The sequence below is a fragment of the Echeneis naucrates genome, chromosome 6 (assembly GCF_900963305.1).
Source record: "Echeneis naucrates chromosome 6, fEcheNa1.1, whole genome shotgun sequence".
NCBI classification, from domain to species: Eukaryota; Metazoa; Chordata; class Actinopteri; order Carangiformes; family Echeneidae; genus Echeneis; species Echeneis naucrates.
In genome coordinates this window covers 12367944-12384518 of record NC_042516.1, presented here as the reverse complement: position 1 = coordinate 12384518, position 16575 = coordinate 12367944, and the positions used below count along the sequence as shown (strand labels likewise).

General features: G+C 40.2%; 4 protein-coding genes across 4 annotated transcripts; all 4 read right to left on the bottom strand.

Annotated features, from left to right (window-relative positions):
- Positions 1–1171: 1171 nt before the first annotated feature.
- malsu1 (mitochondrial assembly of ribosomal large subunit 1) lies at positions 1172–3843 on the bottom strand. Its single transcript, XM_029504341.1, has 4 exons — positions 3532–3843; positions 2861–3036; positions 2686–2767; positions 1172–2574 (listed from the first exon to the last, which is right to left on the bottom strand). The coding sequence occupies exons 1-4, from the start codon at positions 3809–3811 to the stop codon at positions 2420–2422; spliced, it is 693 nt and encodes a 230-aa protein (XP_029360201.1). The 5' UTR covers positions 3812–3843; the 3' UTR covers positions 1172–2419.
- A 493-nt stretch (positions 3844–4336) lies between these two features.
- smpd5 (sphingomyelin phosphodiesterase 5) lies at positions 4337–8265 on the bottom strand. The gene is made up of 8 exons (XM_029504340.1): positions 8070–8265; positions 6032–7216; positions 5808–5883; positions 5580–5720; positions 5399–5488; positions 5249–5312; positions 4964–5123; positions 4337–4783 (listed from the first exon to the last, which is right to left on the bottom strand). The coding sequence occupies exons 2-8, from the start codon at positions 7142–7144 to the stop codon at positions 4676–4678; spliced, it is 1752 nt and encodes a 583-aa protein (XP_029360200.1). The 5' UTR covers positions 7145–7216; positions 8070–8265; the 3' UTR covers positions 4337–4675.
- A 1002-nt stretch (positions 8266–9267) lies between these two features.
- LOC115044634 (speriolin-like protein) lies at positions 9268–11267 on the bottom strand. The gene is made up of 3 exons (XM_029503765.1): positions 11108–11267; positions 9957–10075; positions 9268–9685 (listed from the first exon to the last, which is right to left on the bottom strand). The coding sequence occupies exons 1-3, from the start codon at positions 11265–11267 to the stop codon at positions 9350–9352; spliced, it is 615 nt and encodes a 204-aa protein (XP_029359625.1). The 3' UTR covers positions 9268–9349.
- grinab (glutamate receptor, ionotropic, N-methyl D-aspartate-associated protein 1b (glutamate binding)) lies at positions 11200–16519 on the bottom strand. The gene is made up of 7 exons (XM_029505347.1): positions 16340–16519; positions 14923–15585; positions 14725–14828; positions 14137–14337; positions 13639–13767; positions 13412–13555; positions 11200–12248 (listed from the first exon to the last, which is right to left on the bottom strand). The coding sequence occupies exons 2-7, from the start codon at positions 15533–15535 to the stop codon at positions 12096–12098; spliced, it is 1344 nt and encodes a 447-aa protein (XP_029361207.1). The 5' UTR covers positions 15536–15585; positions 16340–16519; the 3' UTR covers positions 11200–12095.
- Between the last annotated feature and the right edge of the window lie 56 nt (positions 16520–16575).

Genomic DNA, 16575 nt, shown 5'->3' with positions numbered 1-16575 from the left:
TAAAAAAAGACATGCTGTTAAGAATATTGTCTATATACAAGAGTCACTTCCTCTTTAACATGGCAGGTTGACACAATATAAAAGAAAGAAAATTAATAAACAAAGCAATACAAAAATATGCAATTATATTTTACTTTTGTATACTGGCCATATTTTTTTGGAGTTGTTAGCATTTCACTTGATGAAGAACAATTTGTCACCTTTAGATCTAAAATAATGGGTGCAATAATAACACATTCCACATCAGCGTGCACAGTGCATCCCTTAAAAGTGAGGACCAGGTGGCTAAATCACAGAGTCCTTCAGGCATCATATCTGACAACACTCCTAATGAACACCCACCATCGAGAAGACAGTTGCCAAGTGCAAACGCACCTGCACGACACAGGCTTCTATTTGGTTTTACACAGAAAATACCAGAACACTAACAGGACAGAAGATATATGGGCTTTTGGCAGGGGGTTTGAAGCTGGAGGATTTGGTTGAGGATTATGAATTAATGATTTAGACAGAAAGTCACATACCTGTGAATCATGAACACTCTTCTTATCACAGTGCAACAAACAGCTGGCATGCCCATATGTACTGGGAGATGTATGTGCAGAAGTCAGGATAAGCGTCACACCGTGTATAAACTGTATTAATTTCTGTGAAAACAAGTGTAATGAAAGCAGGTAAAGACTCTGCTACAGCTGTTTCTATATTTTACTTCCCTGTTCTTCCATCCATCCATCATAGATAATACTAACTTCTGCATGGCTTTAAATGGCTGCACACCAGTTGGTAAAATGTCTGTTGTGAATGAGAACATTAGCCACAATAGCAGCTTCTGAGTCAAACACTGAACTGATCTTTCACATATGTGGATGCTCATTATTTTGTGTTTGAACATGAGTAGGAGTTACATTTTTCATTTTCAGAAGTATAAACAACCCTTTCACAGGCACAAAAAGAGTCAAACACCAGGTCCTATCAGGCGTCTCCTGCTTCATTACACTTCTACATTTAGTTAATGTTCTGATCCAACATGACTTACTGCGAGGCAATGAAATGGAATGGTCACTTGCTAGGACGTTATGAGGGTGCTATCTGTGCATGTGCACATGCATCCACATTGTATTTTTGCAGCTTTTTCTGTATTACCCTCTACAAAAATGTTCATCTGCAGGTATTTTGGTCATAATGAGAGATGTACTCTTTAATTTGCAAGATTCGTCATATTAGAAATGCAGCACTGTAACACGATGTATGATAACATGATGTAGACTGCAGAGGCTCTTTTAGCTGAACAAGTGCTTAGAGACAAGTATGACACACATTAACTGAGCAATATTTTGCCCACATTTGTGGAGTGAATATATGTCATGACTTTGGCCATTAGCTTCTCTTCTTGGAAACAAAAACTTTTTTGCTTCAATTGAAAACATCATCTGAAATAGCTTATTTTGGCCACCCCACATAATATTTTTTTTTTCATTGAATTCTTTTTAAACCTTTTTAAACCTTCTCCAATTGAATGAGCAGACAAACTGCTCATTCAATTGGATCAATAAATGGGGGCATGTTATGTGTTTCAGTACAACCTTGAACTTGTCATTGTTTGCTTGAATATACCCATGTTATCAGATTTGATTCTTGGCTCCTCTACATTTTAGAAGAGAAGTGTCCAATAAATGGCAATTATTTTCAATTAATACATTGAATTATTGTGTACAATTTATCTAAAAATATTATTTCTAAAAGAATGTTTTTTTCCACATTAAAAAAAAAATAAAATCAAATGTTATTAGAGATTCTGCTCATTAATTGGGCTGTAAGTTATAACTGCTCTCCTGTGACCATGAACTCAGAAATTTTAATCTAAAATAGATATGGCTTTTTTGTAAAACTCCCTTTTTCTAAATGTCCTTTAACAACTCAACAACAACAATTACTGAGCTGTTAATGATCAACCAAACTTGTCTGGTTTTAAAATTTCTCAAGTGTTCCACCTTTTCAGGCATTAAGTGTTTCATTAATGATAATAGCCATTATTGTTATTTTTATCATATCCAACACCACATATAATTAACATTTCGATCAGTTTTACAACCAAAATTGATCTTATCATAGAAAATGTATATATACTTCCCAGTTAAAATGGCTGTAACAACAGCTTTAAAATAATTTATTTTTTATCAAAGAAAATATGTTAAAACCTTTTGTTTTCTGAAGATCCCCCCCCCAGAAAAAAAAACAAAAAAAAAAACAAGAATAATAATTTACAAATACTATATGATTTCCTCTGAAGGTCAAGTAATTTGACAACTTGATGTTTTATCATCCAAAGACAAAGTGAAGTCGTTCTGCTCACAAGGCCAGGAAATGATGAAGCCAACATTACGAGTAGTTCCATCTGTCACCAATTTGTCTTGTGCTGTCATTTTGTCACATCAGCATCAAACATGAAGTCTTCTGGTAGCTTCTCAGCAGGTATTTTTCTCAGCTGCTCATCATAGCTGCGGAGAGTCCAGAGCTTCTCTAGTTCATACACATCTCTGGTCTCTGGCAGCATGAAGTGAACAACCATATTACCTGAGTAAAAAGTCATGGAAATGTCATAACTATGACAACAAACACTTGTGCATATGAACAGTATTATATCTTGTAAACTTGAAGTTTTAAAAGTAATTAGGTTTTATCTACCAAAGTCAATACACATCCAGTCCTCTGTATCCTTCCCTTCTATCCTGACATTCGGATCTCCGTCGTTCTTCAAAAACTTGTACTAGAGGAAAAGCATCACTTGTGTAACTTTCTAAAAGAACAACACAGGTAGATGATATTGATATCTGATGGAGGTAAAGAGAACATTAGTTACCACTTTGATGGCATAGAGGGCCATTGCACGGAGATGTCTTGGCGATACACCACTGACAACAATGAAATACTCCGCGTATTTGATCTGGTCTGGGACTCGAATCACACAGATGTCCACTGCATTTTCCTGACGCAGCAGAGACACCAGCACGTCCAGATTGAAACGTTTTGAGAATCCTAGAGAAAACAAGGGTGAAACGTTTTGTATGACAATATTTAACCAGAAATGTGGCTATTGCAATTTTGGCTATTGTGGAAAATGCGATTTAGGTAGTAGTCGTTTTATTGAATTTTTGACAATAAAACAATCCACTAAGTAACTTGAAAGATCATTGGTGTTATCTGATAACTGAGAAAATAAGCTATTCCAGATTTGCCAAATTCCCAGCGCCATAAACAAACACTAAAATCTCCAACAATGTTTATTATTGATTAATCCGCAGATTTTTTTGCCCACTTAATCGAATTATCTTTGTACATTAAAGAGAACATTTATATGGTGAATAAATATATTTGATTGTTTATGTTGTTTTCGGATTTTAACTTATTTTTTTGTACTCCAACTTTACTTCTTTGACATTTTCCCAATAATTGCTGAAAAGAAAAACTAATTAGATAAACAAATTCCGACTCGATGTATGATTCCGGCTCTCGAATTAAAGACCCACTCGCCTTGGTTCGGGAAACTGCTGTCGTTGTCCGTCTGTTGTGATTTCTCAGAAGAACTGTTTTCACCGTACACCTCTGAATAGCATCTTGTTGTGCCTGGCCGACCGGAGGAAAGCTGCCATCGCCGACATGAGGCTGATTTCAGTGTAACACGTCCGGGTGGACAGAGACTCAGACACCGAGCTGCGACGAGCGAACTTCTATAAACTCCGCTTTGTTCGACTAAAGCTCTTCTTTTAAACACCGGGATGAATAGTTTTTTACACCGGTTGAGGACATTCATAATTTCAACGTGAACAGGGCAAATCACACGTTAGTTAAGTGTCAAGCTAAAAACAGGAAGTGAGTCTCATCCCTGGATTTTGATTGGCTGGACTGGCTTCTTCGTTGGTTTCTCGACATTGCCTGCAATGAATGAAGAGCCCCACCGGTCGATCGCCGCGGTCATCGATTTCAGCCCTCACGCTGTTTGATTTTGCCAATCAGTGAACGGACAGTGAGTTGGATACACAGGAAAATATTCTGTGTAGTCTGGTGATTCTGCTTAAAGTCATTATCTGTGTCAGGTATATGATTCAGCTATGTAACGCTGATAACTGCTGTAGAGGTAGATGGACTTTCACTATAATATCATAATGGAGAAAAAACGTGAAAAATCTGACATTCAAAACTGTGCTTGAACTACAGAATGACAAAAAAAGTATATTCAAAGTAGTGAGCAATAAATGATTCATTATGTGGGATGGATCATTCAATAAATTAAGTATATATTAAAGAACATAGTATTCAGAAAAAATTAAAGGCAAGATACACTGTAAAATCATCTTCTGCATTTATTTCAGAAGGAAATCATTTCAAAATAAAAAGTCTTAAAAATGTCTTGTTTTACAAAAGCAGTATCCTTAGCTTGAGAAAGTATCAATGGATAAAATTGAACATTTAATAAAATGTCTACATCATAAACAATAATCATATCATAAATCAATAAAATTCATATCAATTAGACCTGAGGTTTAATGCCATTGGTCGGTACATTGTCAAGTATGTAAACAAATCATAATTGTGCATGTATTAATCAGAACAATACACATTTCTGTACATTTCATTCCCTTTGTTTTAAAGTGAAGCTTTGCTCACAACTCACAACTCATTCATCAGCACAGTCAGAGTCCATTATTACATTCAGTCTCAAGCCCACAGGGATATGGTCTGCAAGGCCTGCCAGCTGGGTTATAAAGGTCACCTCTTCAATTTCCTAAATGGAGAAAAAGAGAGCATGCGTTTTTTATGATTCTTATTCTTTGTCATGGGAGTTAACTTCGGATTTAAAAGCTATTCTGTAAGAACCCACTGACTACTCATTTCAAAAACATGATGAAATTGTGAAAAAAGAGTGAGCTGAAAAAACAAAAGAATAACGACAATGGATACATACTGTTTGGCAGTGTTTTGAAATAGAACTTTCCCGGTACATAATGTAGTCAATCCGACGCCCAATCCATGGCTGGCCAGGCTCAGGGTAAACCAATGGTTTCCCATTTACAGGAACAGGAGGAGCGATATACCGCTTTCTCAGCTCTTCGGTTTCCAGTGTTCTAAGCAGAGACAAAGACAAGAAAGAGCAGGCTTTCATGCCACTTGGCAATGAACTATGGAGGAAGGGATTCAGTTAACATCAGAAATGGTGCTTTGCTTTGGTGCTCAATGAAACTGAATGTACCTTTGAAGATTCTCAGGGCTAATAATGTCATCTTCATACAATGTGGGCTGTTCCAGTAGAGTACCTTTTGTAAGAAAATTATTGCCCAATGAGTGTAATATTCAGAGCAGCAGCATAGACAGTAGTTTAATGATTTGAAATTATACAAACCAATGGTCGAGGGCTTTTCTTTTCCAGGCCCTGCTCTGCAAGGATCTCTGTATTCCTCAAACAGGCTGTGGTTCTGTTCTAGGGCATCATCTTAGCAAACAAAAAAAGAGTATTTAGAAATATATTAAAAAAAAAAAAAAGCTGTTTGTGAAGATGTTTTTTGGAAAATGAATAAACATACCGGGTGAACAGTTGTCAAAGTTTAAATCACCACAAAGCACATCAAAAACAACATCCTCATCAGGCTGCTTGTTGGCATCTTGGAAATCACCAATCCATTTAGATATCATGTTCATCTGCTCACAGCGAATTTCCCCTTCACCTGATAAGAGTGAAAAGAAAAAGAAAATAAGTTTCGTCATAACCCTAACCTAACCCTGAACAGTCTATGACAGAGAATGTCACTTGCCTTCTGGTGCATGAAGGTGTGTGCAGTTAATGTAGCCAACGACTTTCTTCTGCTTCTGATTCTTCCCTATTAGTACCTTAAAATATCAAGCACCATGATTACATTCAATTTTTAGTAACTTAACACTAGTAAAAATTCCTGACTCATGAACTATGAATTCTCCAAAATAAAATCGAATGAGCGATAAATGATAGTGGTTTGGTTCACAATATGCAGGGAGATACCTTAGCAGAAAGGAGGCCCTTAGAAGCCAGTGCATCTTCCCCTCTGCTGTTGGGAAAGCAGTGATATTGAGCTTCAAGTACAGGGAATCGGCTGGCCAGGAAGAGACCACTGTTCATGAACTTAAAAGAGACACATTCAGATGATTGTGGGCAGGCGTAGACACCAATGTCATATAATATGTGCCCAAAAAAGGGTGCTAGTGTTTGGGTGAGATTCCACGCAGCCCTCTTATCAAACACCTCTTCTAGGCACAGTATATCCACATTAGCTGGAAACAGCGATGAAACCTCAAAGTGTACGTCATCGTGTTGACAGAGACCCTGGGAGAACAGAGCTCTGGGACCACTCCTTTGACCTGTTTCCCCCTTCTGACTGTAGTTCTGGTTGAAATTGTGGGGAATGGAGGATGACTCTGCCGAAGGCTCTTCTGTATCATCACTGGGCGCACAATCCACGCAATTATTGGACTTTAAACCATCTTCTTCAGCTGCGTCTGACCCGGGACTTACTGGAGGTTGGGTCTCTTTATCTGTTCCATTTGTAGCTGAGTTAGCTGCCGGGAGTATGCTGCCAGAAGGGCTGATAGTACCACAGCTGCTGGGTGATTCAACAAAGATGCAGATATGAGGTCGGACTACACCCTGCACAATCTTCTGACCAATTGTGACTGCCCTGCGCTGGGTATGCGCCAGGTTGTTAAAGCGAGCAAGACTATCAGGCAAAAGACACAGGTTGGCTGCAGCAAAACCAAATGATGCTTTTCCTGCCTGATCAAAGCTCGTATGTGTTTCCATTTCTGGTGAGAGTGGAGTTGCTCTATGGTAGCTGAAAGGCCTGCGGCAGGCCTGAAGAGGAGCCCAGAACACAAAGCCCAGAAGGGCAAAGGGGGCTGAAGCAAGAAAGAGAATGAAGAAGATAATGGTACCAAAGAAGACTTTGAGAGGGTAGAGGTAACATTCTTGCTCCAGTTGTTGATCTCGCTCCTGAGTGGTGGGCTTCCATACAGCAATAAGGCGATCAAGAAACCAGAAACAGGGGAAGATTAATGCCCATCCCAAATCATGGAGGCCTGCGACAAAGCCGTTAGGAAAGGGAGACTCCTGCAGGGCCATCCCTCTGCCCCTTCTCTAAGCAGAAAGCAGGATTCCTGTGGAATGTTCCTCCTTCATTGGCTCCAGTGGACACTGAGATGGGAAGAAGACAGCAAAACATTATGAAGGAGCTGTGTTCTCCCAACCCATATGAACAATTACAACAATGTAAATACACACAGCTGTAGAAAACATGTTGAAATTCACAGCTGTACTGACATGCAGTGCAGCACCCAGTGGCAAGATCAGACTGGCTTACTACAGGCTTATGCAATGCATCATGATCACTTTTAAAGTCGCCAGAGAGAAAAAACACAGAATATAATCCTGCTGTTGCCATCTGCACAGTGTTGCTAACTACTGGAAAAAAATAAGACGGCAAGGAACAGCATGAATAACACACCTTTAAATGTTTACATATGAATTATTCATTTGGTCACTGGGTAAAACCTATTGCGTATATTTGTTATAATCTTGTTTACATTTTCATTTGAAAATAATATCGCAGTTATAATAAATAAAAAAGCATCAATTCAAGGAGTCTTGGGACCTAATACAGTATATCACTGTTAAATGACACCACTTTAGAGTGGATTTGCCTTTTAAAGCCAGTGCGTTGCATTCAGTGATTCACTCCCATAGAAGACGTTTATCTGGTTTTCGATAAAGATCATTCATGACTTCCACCAGGAAGTTGTAATCTCCCAACAGCTCGACAGTGCATTTAAAGACCCACTTTAAAAACAGGCAGTGGTCAAATGGAGAGAGCTTTCACTTAGTAGAAGAAAGACTTTCAAACCTCCAAAAGCGTTTATGAGCAACACGGCTCGTTATAACATGATTATTGATCTCTTGGGCTTTATGAACGCTTTAGTTATAACAAACCAAAGCTGTCACCTGTCCTGCTATACACATTCAACTAACGTGGAAGTCCTGATGGTCTTACCTCGGTACGAGAGCCGGGACAGCTCATCTGACGGACACAAGCAGCCAACATCCCACCGATCCTTTCATTTCACTGTCTCCACTGTCTCCGCTGTCACATGGTCCAATGAAATCCCGTTTTAGCTCAGGGACATTATAACCAGATCAGGCGTGTGAGCGCAGTCCGCTCCCGATCCCGATCCTCACCACACCGCTGTTATCAAGCCACGCCCCGTCCGTCTGTCACGTGACCGCACCTGAGGCGCCTGGATGGACCTGGGCCTGTTCGACCTGAGCGGGACCAGAACTGCCAAACTTATTTTTTAGGTTTTCCTCCTAATAAAAACAGAGACACGTGGAAACCTTTCGCTAAATGAAACTGATGAAAATCTGTAGATAAGAGGGACCTTTTCTATCCCATCGCTATATCTTTGAACTGGTTAGTTTTATGCCACGCCGTCCTTGATGCAAAAAAAAAAAAAAAAGTAGTATCTATCTATTGGGCAACACGTTTTTCTCCATTGTGTTTAGTGTATTCCAAGAGCAGAATGCTTTGAGACTGAAGCTCATGATGAAGTGGCGTTCATTTTAAAAAAGCACTGTTGAGCTTTGCAGCCTTACCAGCGCTGAACTCAGCGGAATAATGTGGCGGACGCAATAATAATATTTAGCTCTCGTGGCAGATTCATTGGAAACGAAGACACGTTTCCTTTCACAGATTTCTCCTGACTGAATGTGATGCGTGACTGGACACTTACGCCGCACTGTGGCGACAACAAAATACTGCACCTCAATCACCAGCAGTCCAATCACATATACGTATATAGCAAATGAGTGCAGAAAAACACAATAGTGTCTCTTTCTCTGAACAATCACCAAGAGTGTCACCAGTAAAGCACACTTAGCACCATTGCACTCCCGTCCTCTTGCTCAACGGTGGGAACCACACTTGTTGCCATCTTCCCCTTTTCTTCATCTCACAAAGCCACAGCGGTTGAAACACGAAGTATCACACATTTATATTCACTAGAACAAAGAACAGCTTTTTACAGGTGAATTTCCGTGTGTTTCTTGGTATGAGGAAGTTGAACACATTTATTGCTGTTAACACCAATTTCACGCCTAAACAATGAAACAGTGATATGGATTGGTTGGGATGAAGAGAGTTCAAAGTTCATAGTTCAGATTTCACCATCTGTAGAATGTCAGGTGTTTCTGAGTCTGTCAAAACACAAAAAATTTCACTTACAATTGTTTATTTCCAAACTGTGGACGGTGTGAATGGTATGTCACTGAATGAGGTCATTTCCAGATTACAAGGGGCTTTCCATCCTTCTCAGCCATGCTGCAGAGGCAGGTGAGCACGAGCAGCAGGTCCTTCTGAAGTTTTCCAGGTGCAGTTTTCACAATTGTGTTCCTAAGAAAGTCTGGATTATTGTAGTCTATTGCCTGAGGACTGTTGTCAGTAGGTCTCTCCTTCAGGATCCCGTAAGTGTTGACAATAAATTCAGTGAAAGGCGGGTGAAGTGTTGTTTTATAGCCGAGTCGCTTCAACTGCTCCATGATGTGGGCATACCTCTGAGTGAGATGAAGCCGATAGCCCTCATCCACCTGCCCTGACAGCGGATGTGTGCTCACCTGTAGAAGATGAACACAGGGTTGAGAACAGTTGGAATATCCTGGTCAGAATTGTTTTTCTAAATGCACTGATGCTGACAGTTCATAGTTGAATGAATCTGGCATCAGATTTGGCCCCTTAAATGTTATGCATTTATTTATTTTCTAAAAAAAAAAAAAAAAAGAAAAAAAAAAGATATATATATATATATATATATATATATATATATATCTTGGCAAAAAGCCAAAGCCTTCTTTGGAATGCCTCAAATATCAATGAGACATTTCTTACCTCTATGATCTTGTCTGGTATGTTGAGCACTGTGAAACCATAGAACCTTTTATGACCCTGGAAGACATGAGACAGAATCCTCCCATCTAGTTGATAGGCAATCTCTCCCAAAAGCCTGTCTGGAAGTGGCATGAAATAGCTGAAATTAATCGAATGTTTCCTTTTGGCAGCACCTTTGCTTCTTTAAAAGAAAGTAGCTTATACGCAGGTCACCACTTACGTCTGACCTCAAGTGGAACATCAGGTTTGCAGTTTTGAGGCTCTTCTTTCTCACTTCTCTCTGCATGCATTGAGCTTTGTATGAGAGACTTGAAATCGACAGGTGATGAGGTTCGGTGTTCATGCTTGATTTGTTCCAGGTCTTTCCTAAACTTTCCTTCATCAGTAGTGCTTTGCCACAGACTGGATGGTTTTTGCCCCAACGGTGAGAAAACTAATAACAAGAGCCCAATTTAAGTCTTTTCATACATGCTCTGTATCTCTTATGGGAGGGACAATGGATACCTTTATGTGTGAGAAATCAGTTTTGATATCTGTGCATCTTTATTTCTGATCTTTTAATGACATTGCAAGTTGCTTGTCTTTTATAGTAGCTTATCTTACTGTGATTAACATATTTTAATATCAGATCTAGCTAATGCTGATTTTTATAGTTTGCTAGTGAGAATTTGCTTCTTCTTAAGTGCTTTGCATGTTGTGTTTGAAATGTGGTTATTATTTATTACTGATGTGTACACTTACACATCAAGTTGAGTGTTAAAAAATAAATAAATAAATACAAGAATGAAGTTACAGCCAAAGGGGGTGTCTTTTTTTGTCAGGAAATTTTTTTGGTTCATAATCCAATAGTAGACTGTTATGACACACGCTAATTATATATAAAGCTGGGCTCCTTCATAATGGGTGAAATGGCATGTACTTATGTACTTAATACTCTTAATATTGATGTATAATGGTTTAAATGGAACCCCCAAAATTCGGCTAAAACACAAAGACTTCAGGATGAACAACAATCTCAGTACATTAAACCCAGTTACCTTTTACGTCTTATTCTAGCTCCAATTTTTAAGTTTATTCTAAACTGCTCCTCTTTGTCGCTGCAGTAACTGGACTCTCTGCCATATAGGGGCACAGAAAAACCCTTACAATACCTGTGAACTCCTCATGAGCATTATTCCTGACACTCTGCATCCTGGCTGTCAGGTCTATGTGTTCCTTGAATAAACTTAGCAAAGACCTCAAATGACCATTTTCCTCTCTAAGTTCTTCATTTGTTGACAGCAAGGCATCAAAGGTTTTCTCCAGGTCCATTCTGGGGCACCTGGTTTCACGGCTGAGCCTCAGGCACCCTGATACTAACAGAACCAAATCAGATCGAATCACAACAAAAGCACATTCTCTGCTGTTATGTCACTTAAGATTCTTTCACTACATAAAAAAAAGACAGATCAGACTTTGAAAAGAACCTGTATATTTAACAAGCAAAAGTTTTTCTTAGATTTAGAAATAGTTTTAACAAAAGTCTTAATCTCAACTCAAAGTGCACTTTGCTTTTCAGCCATCTTTTTTTGGTTGTCATAGAGACAATTCTGTTGATGTTTAAGTTTGCCAGTTGTTGTCATTTCCTTCACTGCACTTTTTAAGTCAGGCTTATACACTATTGCTTTTAGGTTAAGCATTAATGTCTTGTTTGACCCAGGAAATTGCGGTTTGGCGAAACAGTCCTGACTCAGAGTTGACTTACAAGCTTTTCCCGTTTTATCCTGTCTTCATTCACAGAAGCAGCCAGCCTGGTTAAAATCCCTAAAGGCGCAATAGATGAACTCAACTACCACATAACACCTTAACCAACAGCCTCTTCTGATGCTGCACAAAAACAATTAAAGGCCTGAATGAAAGAACATGTGAGTGGACTTTGAGTTGAGTTTTGGCAATTTACGTAGCATAGCATGTACGAGAGAAACACACTTCATAGACTGAACAAACCCAAACTGTAACAAGTACAGTGTATATTACCATAAAGTATTTGCACAACGTGAAGCAAAGAAACATTAAAATGTGACACAATACACACCCACAAGAAAAAAAATGTTGATGGGAATTCACTTTTTTACAAGAACTGAAAACTGTTCCTCTGGCTCAGCCCCCTCTTGCCCTTCCAATGATAGCAAGAATGTAGAGAAAGATATTGATGATGTCCGTGTAGAGGGTAAGAGCAGCAAAGACATATTCTTCTGGGCTCAGGGCCAGTTCCTTGTTGCCCAGCAGCAGCTGTGTGTCGACTGCCAAGAACTACAACAGAGGAAATTCACAGTGGGTCAATTTACTAGTCAGTGTCTGATTTTTAATCACACATGTGACTTTCCCAAGTTGATGAAAAAAAGGTAAGTGGTGTGGTTTCAATTTTCCCCAATGTTTCCATTCCAGTTCAGAAGCCACATCCTTCACAGGCTGTGTTTGAAGACCTATTGGCTCACAGGAGTGCGACTAGACTGTCCTATTTCAAATGCAACGCAGACATAGAATGCACATTTCCCACGTGAAGTCTTCATCGCCCAACCTAGTCCAAGAAAGCAAGACTCCTCAGTAGACCAGACAGCCTCATTTTGGTTCTGCCTTCATGGTCTACAGGGGCTACACCTTTGTAGATGCATCTCCTGTTGGAGGTGTCCTCTGAATTGGGACGAAAAGTGCTCTTTTTCAGTTCTGTGGAGCTTTGCTGCGGTCAGACGGCAAAAACTACAAATATTGTATCGAATGATTTTATGTGTGTTTGTGAATATTTTAAGGTTTTTATACGGAATGCACAGATACATCTGATAAACATCGTTACTGACCAACATCAGCTCACAGGTAAGCAAGAAACAAGCCACCAATGTCAGTCGGCCACTGACACCAGTGAATTCCATCCCATCCACCTACAGGCTGATGCCAGCCAGGAAGGGGAACATCCCACAACCACATGATGTATCGGTGCCTCCTTATTTTTTATAAAGCAATATGCAATGAGTATATTTGTGAAATGTGTGTGTAAGCAATGGTGCAAATAGCTCTGCCTTTCAAAGTGCACATCTATGTAGAAGAGCAGCCTGTGCATTTCTACCTGGGGTTATTAATGTTCAGATTTTTTTGAGAATGTAAGTTTGACACTTTGATCGTATTTTACATTTGGTTAGCAAATATGAGAAAAAAGTGCCGTGTATCACACAACATTTCTGTGAAAATTTCAAAGACTAATGCAGACGTTATGACAATTTCAACACAATAATTCCTTCAACTTCTATCAAATCACACCAGAAGTGATCGTTCTGATTTGAAACCTCAACTGCCATCGAACTCACCACTTGTTTCAATGTAGGGGTGTCAGATTTACCTTTCAGGTGTTATACTCACTGCTATAATAACCATCAAATACATTAAACAAGGGAGAAAGTAGCTTGTCACAGGGTACTTACACAGGTGAAAAGCAATGCTCCCAATCCAGCGTACACAATTTGTAGAATCCTGTTACGAATGGCGATGCAGAGAATGCCGAAGAAGATCAGGACAATTAAACAGACGAAAAGCACGCCATGGCAGGAAGTGAAGTCGTATTTGGTCTGTGGGAAGAAGTCAGTAGCGAAATTTGAGTTACATCCATACCCACATCCAGAGTGTGACATACACACATACAGATACAGACCTGCAGAGAGAAGAGGACCACTGTGAAGCACACGACCGCTGTGATACCCACTGCCATGATCACAGATTCAGTCTCATGGAAGCTGGCAATCATTCCCACCATGTAGGACATGCTGAGAGTCAAGATGGACTGAAAACAAGACATGTTAAATTGGCGAGCACTATGGCACATATTTAAGTGAATGCAGTTTAGAAGGCATGATTAAGAAAAGGATATTCCTTTTCTAGTTACAGTGGTGACTTATGAAACTCCTTCTCGTAACATGAAGATTGTATAATCTCTCACTTTACCACATATGAAGGAATAGTTGCCGAAACAATTCAAAGGACAAGAAAACTAAAACATACATTTCCTTCAAAACAACAAGTCCAAATCAGATATGATGGTTCTGCTCTAGCTTTAACTCCTGCCGTCACTTTGCCATTTTGAAATAAATTATTATAATACATTTTAAAAATTAATAAATAGGGGGGAAAAAAATCTGTTGAACAGGCTTACCAATGCAACCAGGTTCCAAGGATGTCGTCGGCGCACATTTCCACAGCAGCTGATCACACACACTGACACAAGGAACACACCATAGGAGACAAAGTATGTCCAAGTGTTCACCATGACAAAAGTCTTGACCTCAGTAACAAAGGTGAAAACTGCCACAAAGGCAAATGTCACCATCAGTTGAGCAGTTAACACCAGGAATACCTGGAATGAAGAGTGAAGCGTTAGGAAGCAGACACAGTTGATATTTTTGACCCATAAAGCATTTTTCTTTGACATATCTTATTATGATTAACACCACTAAGAAGGCCAAAGTTCTTTCCTTTCTTTTTTCTTTTTGTATATTGCTTGTTGTCAGCAGGCTGTCTTAAGTATGACCAATATTTTGCCATGACTTTGATTAACTTGTAGGTATAGTAAAAAAATGGTGGTGATTTATTTTGGATGGATGAATCTATATCTACATGCATATGAAATAATAAAACATTGTTAAAATAAAGAATTCATAGTATTCTGCAGCCTTAGCATAAAAACAGCAAATATAAAATCCTGCCACCGTGCATTTCATTTTCCCTTTTCTTCAACCATTACCTTGCGAATGAAGGCTGTTCTTATGGTCTTGTTATCTAATCCAAAATCAAAGTCTTGATTGTCGTGAAAGGCTGGTGGATCCTCATTGTTAGGGTAGATATCATCTGAAATGGCAACAACCAGCAACATAAACTAAATCAATAATGCTTTGAGTCTAATTTCACTTAAACACAAATGCCAATTTTTTTCCAAACTAACCATTGAAGTTGGAATTGTGGCCCTGGACAGGTGGAGAATAGGGTGCAGATGGATTAGCACCGGATCCAAAAGCTCCAGGGCCCCCAGGTCCAAAAGCTTCAGGAGCACCGGATCCAAAAGCTCCAGGGCCCCCAGGTCCAAAAACTCCAGGAGCACCGGATCCAAAAGCTCCAGGGCCCCCAGGTCCAAAAGCTTCAGGAGCACCAGATCCAAAAGCTCCAGGGCCCCCAGGTCCAAAAGCTTCAGGAGCACCAGATCCAAAAGCTCCAGGGCCCCCAGGTCCAAAAGCTCCAGGAGCACCGGATCCAAAAGCTCCAGGGCCCCCAGGCCCAAAAGCTTCAGGAGCACCGGATCCAAAAGCTCCAGGGCCCCCAGGTCCAAAAGCTTCAGGAGCACCGGATCCAAAAGCTCCAGGGCCCCCAGGTCCAAAAGCTCGAGGAAAGGCAGCCCCAAAAGCAGTTGGTGGAGGGTAAGGGAAGCCACCAGGAACAGGTCCTCCAAACATGTTTGGGCCCGTCATGTCATATGCAGGAGGCAGTTCTGGCTGGCCCTGAGGAAACAGTGGAAGGGGTCCTCCAAACACAGGAGCGTATTCAGTCTTTTCGGTGTTCATCTCTCTCTGCAGTCAGAGGCAGACCGAAGCACTGGATTGTTTGGACAGCTCTGCAAAACACAAAATACAAAAGAAAGTTGTTGAAAGTTAAAACATCCAGAACAGGTGAAGAAGGAGTAGCGCTGCCACTAATGAGATACGCGTCGACGTCAATGTGGTCACGTGACAACACTGCCTTCCGGGAAATCACATTTTATCAGCATTATTATTCAGTGTGTACAACAAGTGAAACGGACAAAGACGCACTCAAGATGAACCCTAAAATTGATCATTTTGATATCAATAAACACCGTTTGAATATTTGTCAGCATTAGATTCAGACGCTCCGAAGTCCATTTGAGGAAATTAAATCTGTTCGTCGTCGACGTGTTTCCCTTTGTCTTAGCCTGAGTCTAAGATTCATTACCAACACAAAGTTCTCGTGTTTCAGGATGCCTAACATGTCTAACATAACCCTTAGCCATCTTAGTCCGGATCAGATATCTGTCGGCTCTCCTGACAAACGGAACCGATGGCGATCTCCGAAACTCACGACGAGCAGCTGCAAGATTTAGGCCACAAACGCCACTTTCAGTCGCCAAACGGTCTCCTATATTCACATCATCTATATCCAACTGGATATATGTGCTAATCAAAGCACAGATAAAGAGGAGTTTGTGAAGTTACGATCGTTTTTTTGAAAAACGGGTCTCCCCCAGAGCTGGTTGGCCAAACAAAAACGTTGGCCAACGAAAAGGCGACAAAAGATAAACAACGACTTGGAAAAAATACAAACGTATATATACATCTTTAACAACTACTCACCTTCGTGACGACCAATGTTTCGGCACCAGCTGACTTCCTCTACAATGATCTGTGCGGTTTTCGGCAGTTTCTCTGTTACTTGGATGTTTTTTTTTTATTTTTTTTTTTGTCCCTGAGTGAAAGCTGCCAGGAAGTCCCCGTCCCCCCGGCCCGGGCTGCAGCGGAATGTGATGCTGCATTCACGGCCCACGGACGGGACGGTTGGGGGTCAGGGTTCACTTCATCTGACAAATACG

What these genes read in the sequence shown, in the direction of transcription:
- malsu1 (XM_029504341.1), bottom strand. Translation starts at nt 3,811, where the DNA reads ATGAATGTCCTCAACCGGTGTAAAAAACTATTCATCCCGGTGTTTAAA. An exon ending in CCCTCTATGCCATCAAAGTG is followed by an intron (nt 2,768 to 2,860) that starts GTAACTAATGTT and finishes CTTTTCCTCTAG; the next exon opens with TACAAGTTTTTGAAGAACGA. An exon ending in CTGGATGTGTATTGACTTTG is followed by an intron (nt 2,575 to 2,685) that starts GTAGATAAAACC and finishes CTTTTTACTCAG; the next exon opens with GTAATATGGTTGTTCACTTC.
- smpd5 (XM_029504340.1), bottom strand. Translation starts at nt 7,144, where the DNA reads ATGGCCCTGCAGGAGTCTCCCTTTCCTAACGGCTTTGTCGCAGGCCTC. An exon ending in AGGGCCTCCTTTCTGCTAAG is followed by an intron (nt 5,884 to 6,031) that starts GTATCTCCCTGC and finishes TGATATTTTAAG; the next exon opens with GTACTAATAGGGAAGAATCA. An exon ending in ACACCTTCATGCACCAGAAG is followed by an intron (nt 5,721 to 5,807) that starts GCAAGTGACATT and finishes CACTCTTATCAG; the next exon opens with GTGAAGGGGAAATTCGCTGT.
- LOC115044634 (XM_029503765.1), bottom strand. Translation starts at nt 11,267, where the DNA reads ATGGACCTGGAGAAAACCTTTGATGCCTTGCTGTCAACAAATGAAGAA. An exon ending in TGCTCATGAGGAGTTCACAG is followed by an intron (nt 10,076 to 11,107) that starts GTATTGTAAGGG and finishes TGCCACTTCCAG; the next exon opens with ACAGGCTTTTGGGAGAGATT. An exon ending in TACCAGACAAGATCATAGAG is followed by an intron (nt 9,686 to 9,956) that starts GTAAGAAATGTC and finishes CATCTTCTACAG; the next exon opens with GTGAGCACACATCCGCTGTC.
- grinab (XM_029505347.1), bottom strand. Translation starts at nt 15,535, where the DNA reads ATGAACACCGAAAAGACTGAATACGCTCCTGTGTTTGGAGGACCCCTT. An exon ending in GAACAGCCTTCATTCGCAAG is followed by an intron (nt 14,338 to 14,724) that starts GTAATGGTTGAA and finishes TCTTCATTCCAG; the next exon opens with GTATTCCTGGTGTTAACTGC. An exon ending in CTTGGAACCTGGTTGCATTG is followed by an intron (nt 13,768 to 14,136) that starts GTAAGCCTGTTC and finishes TCTTGTTTTCAG; the next exon opens with TCCATCTTGACTCTCAGCAT.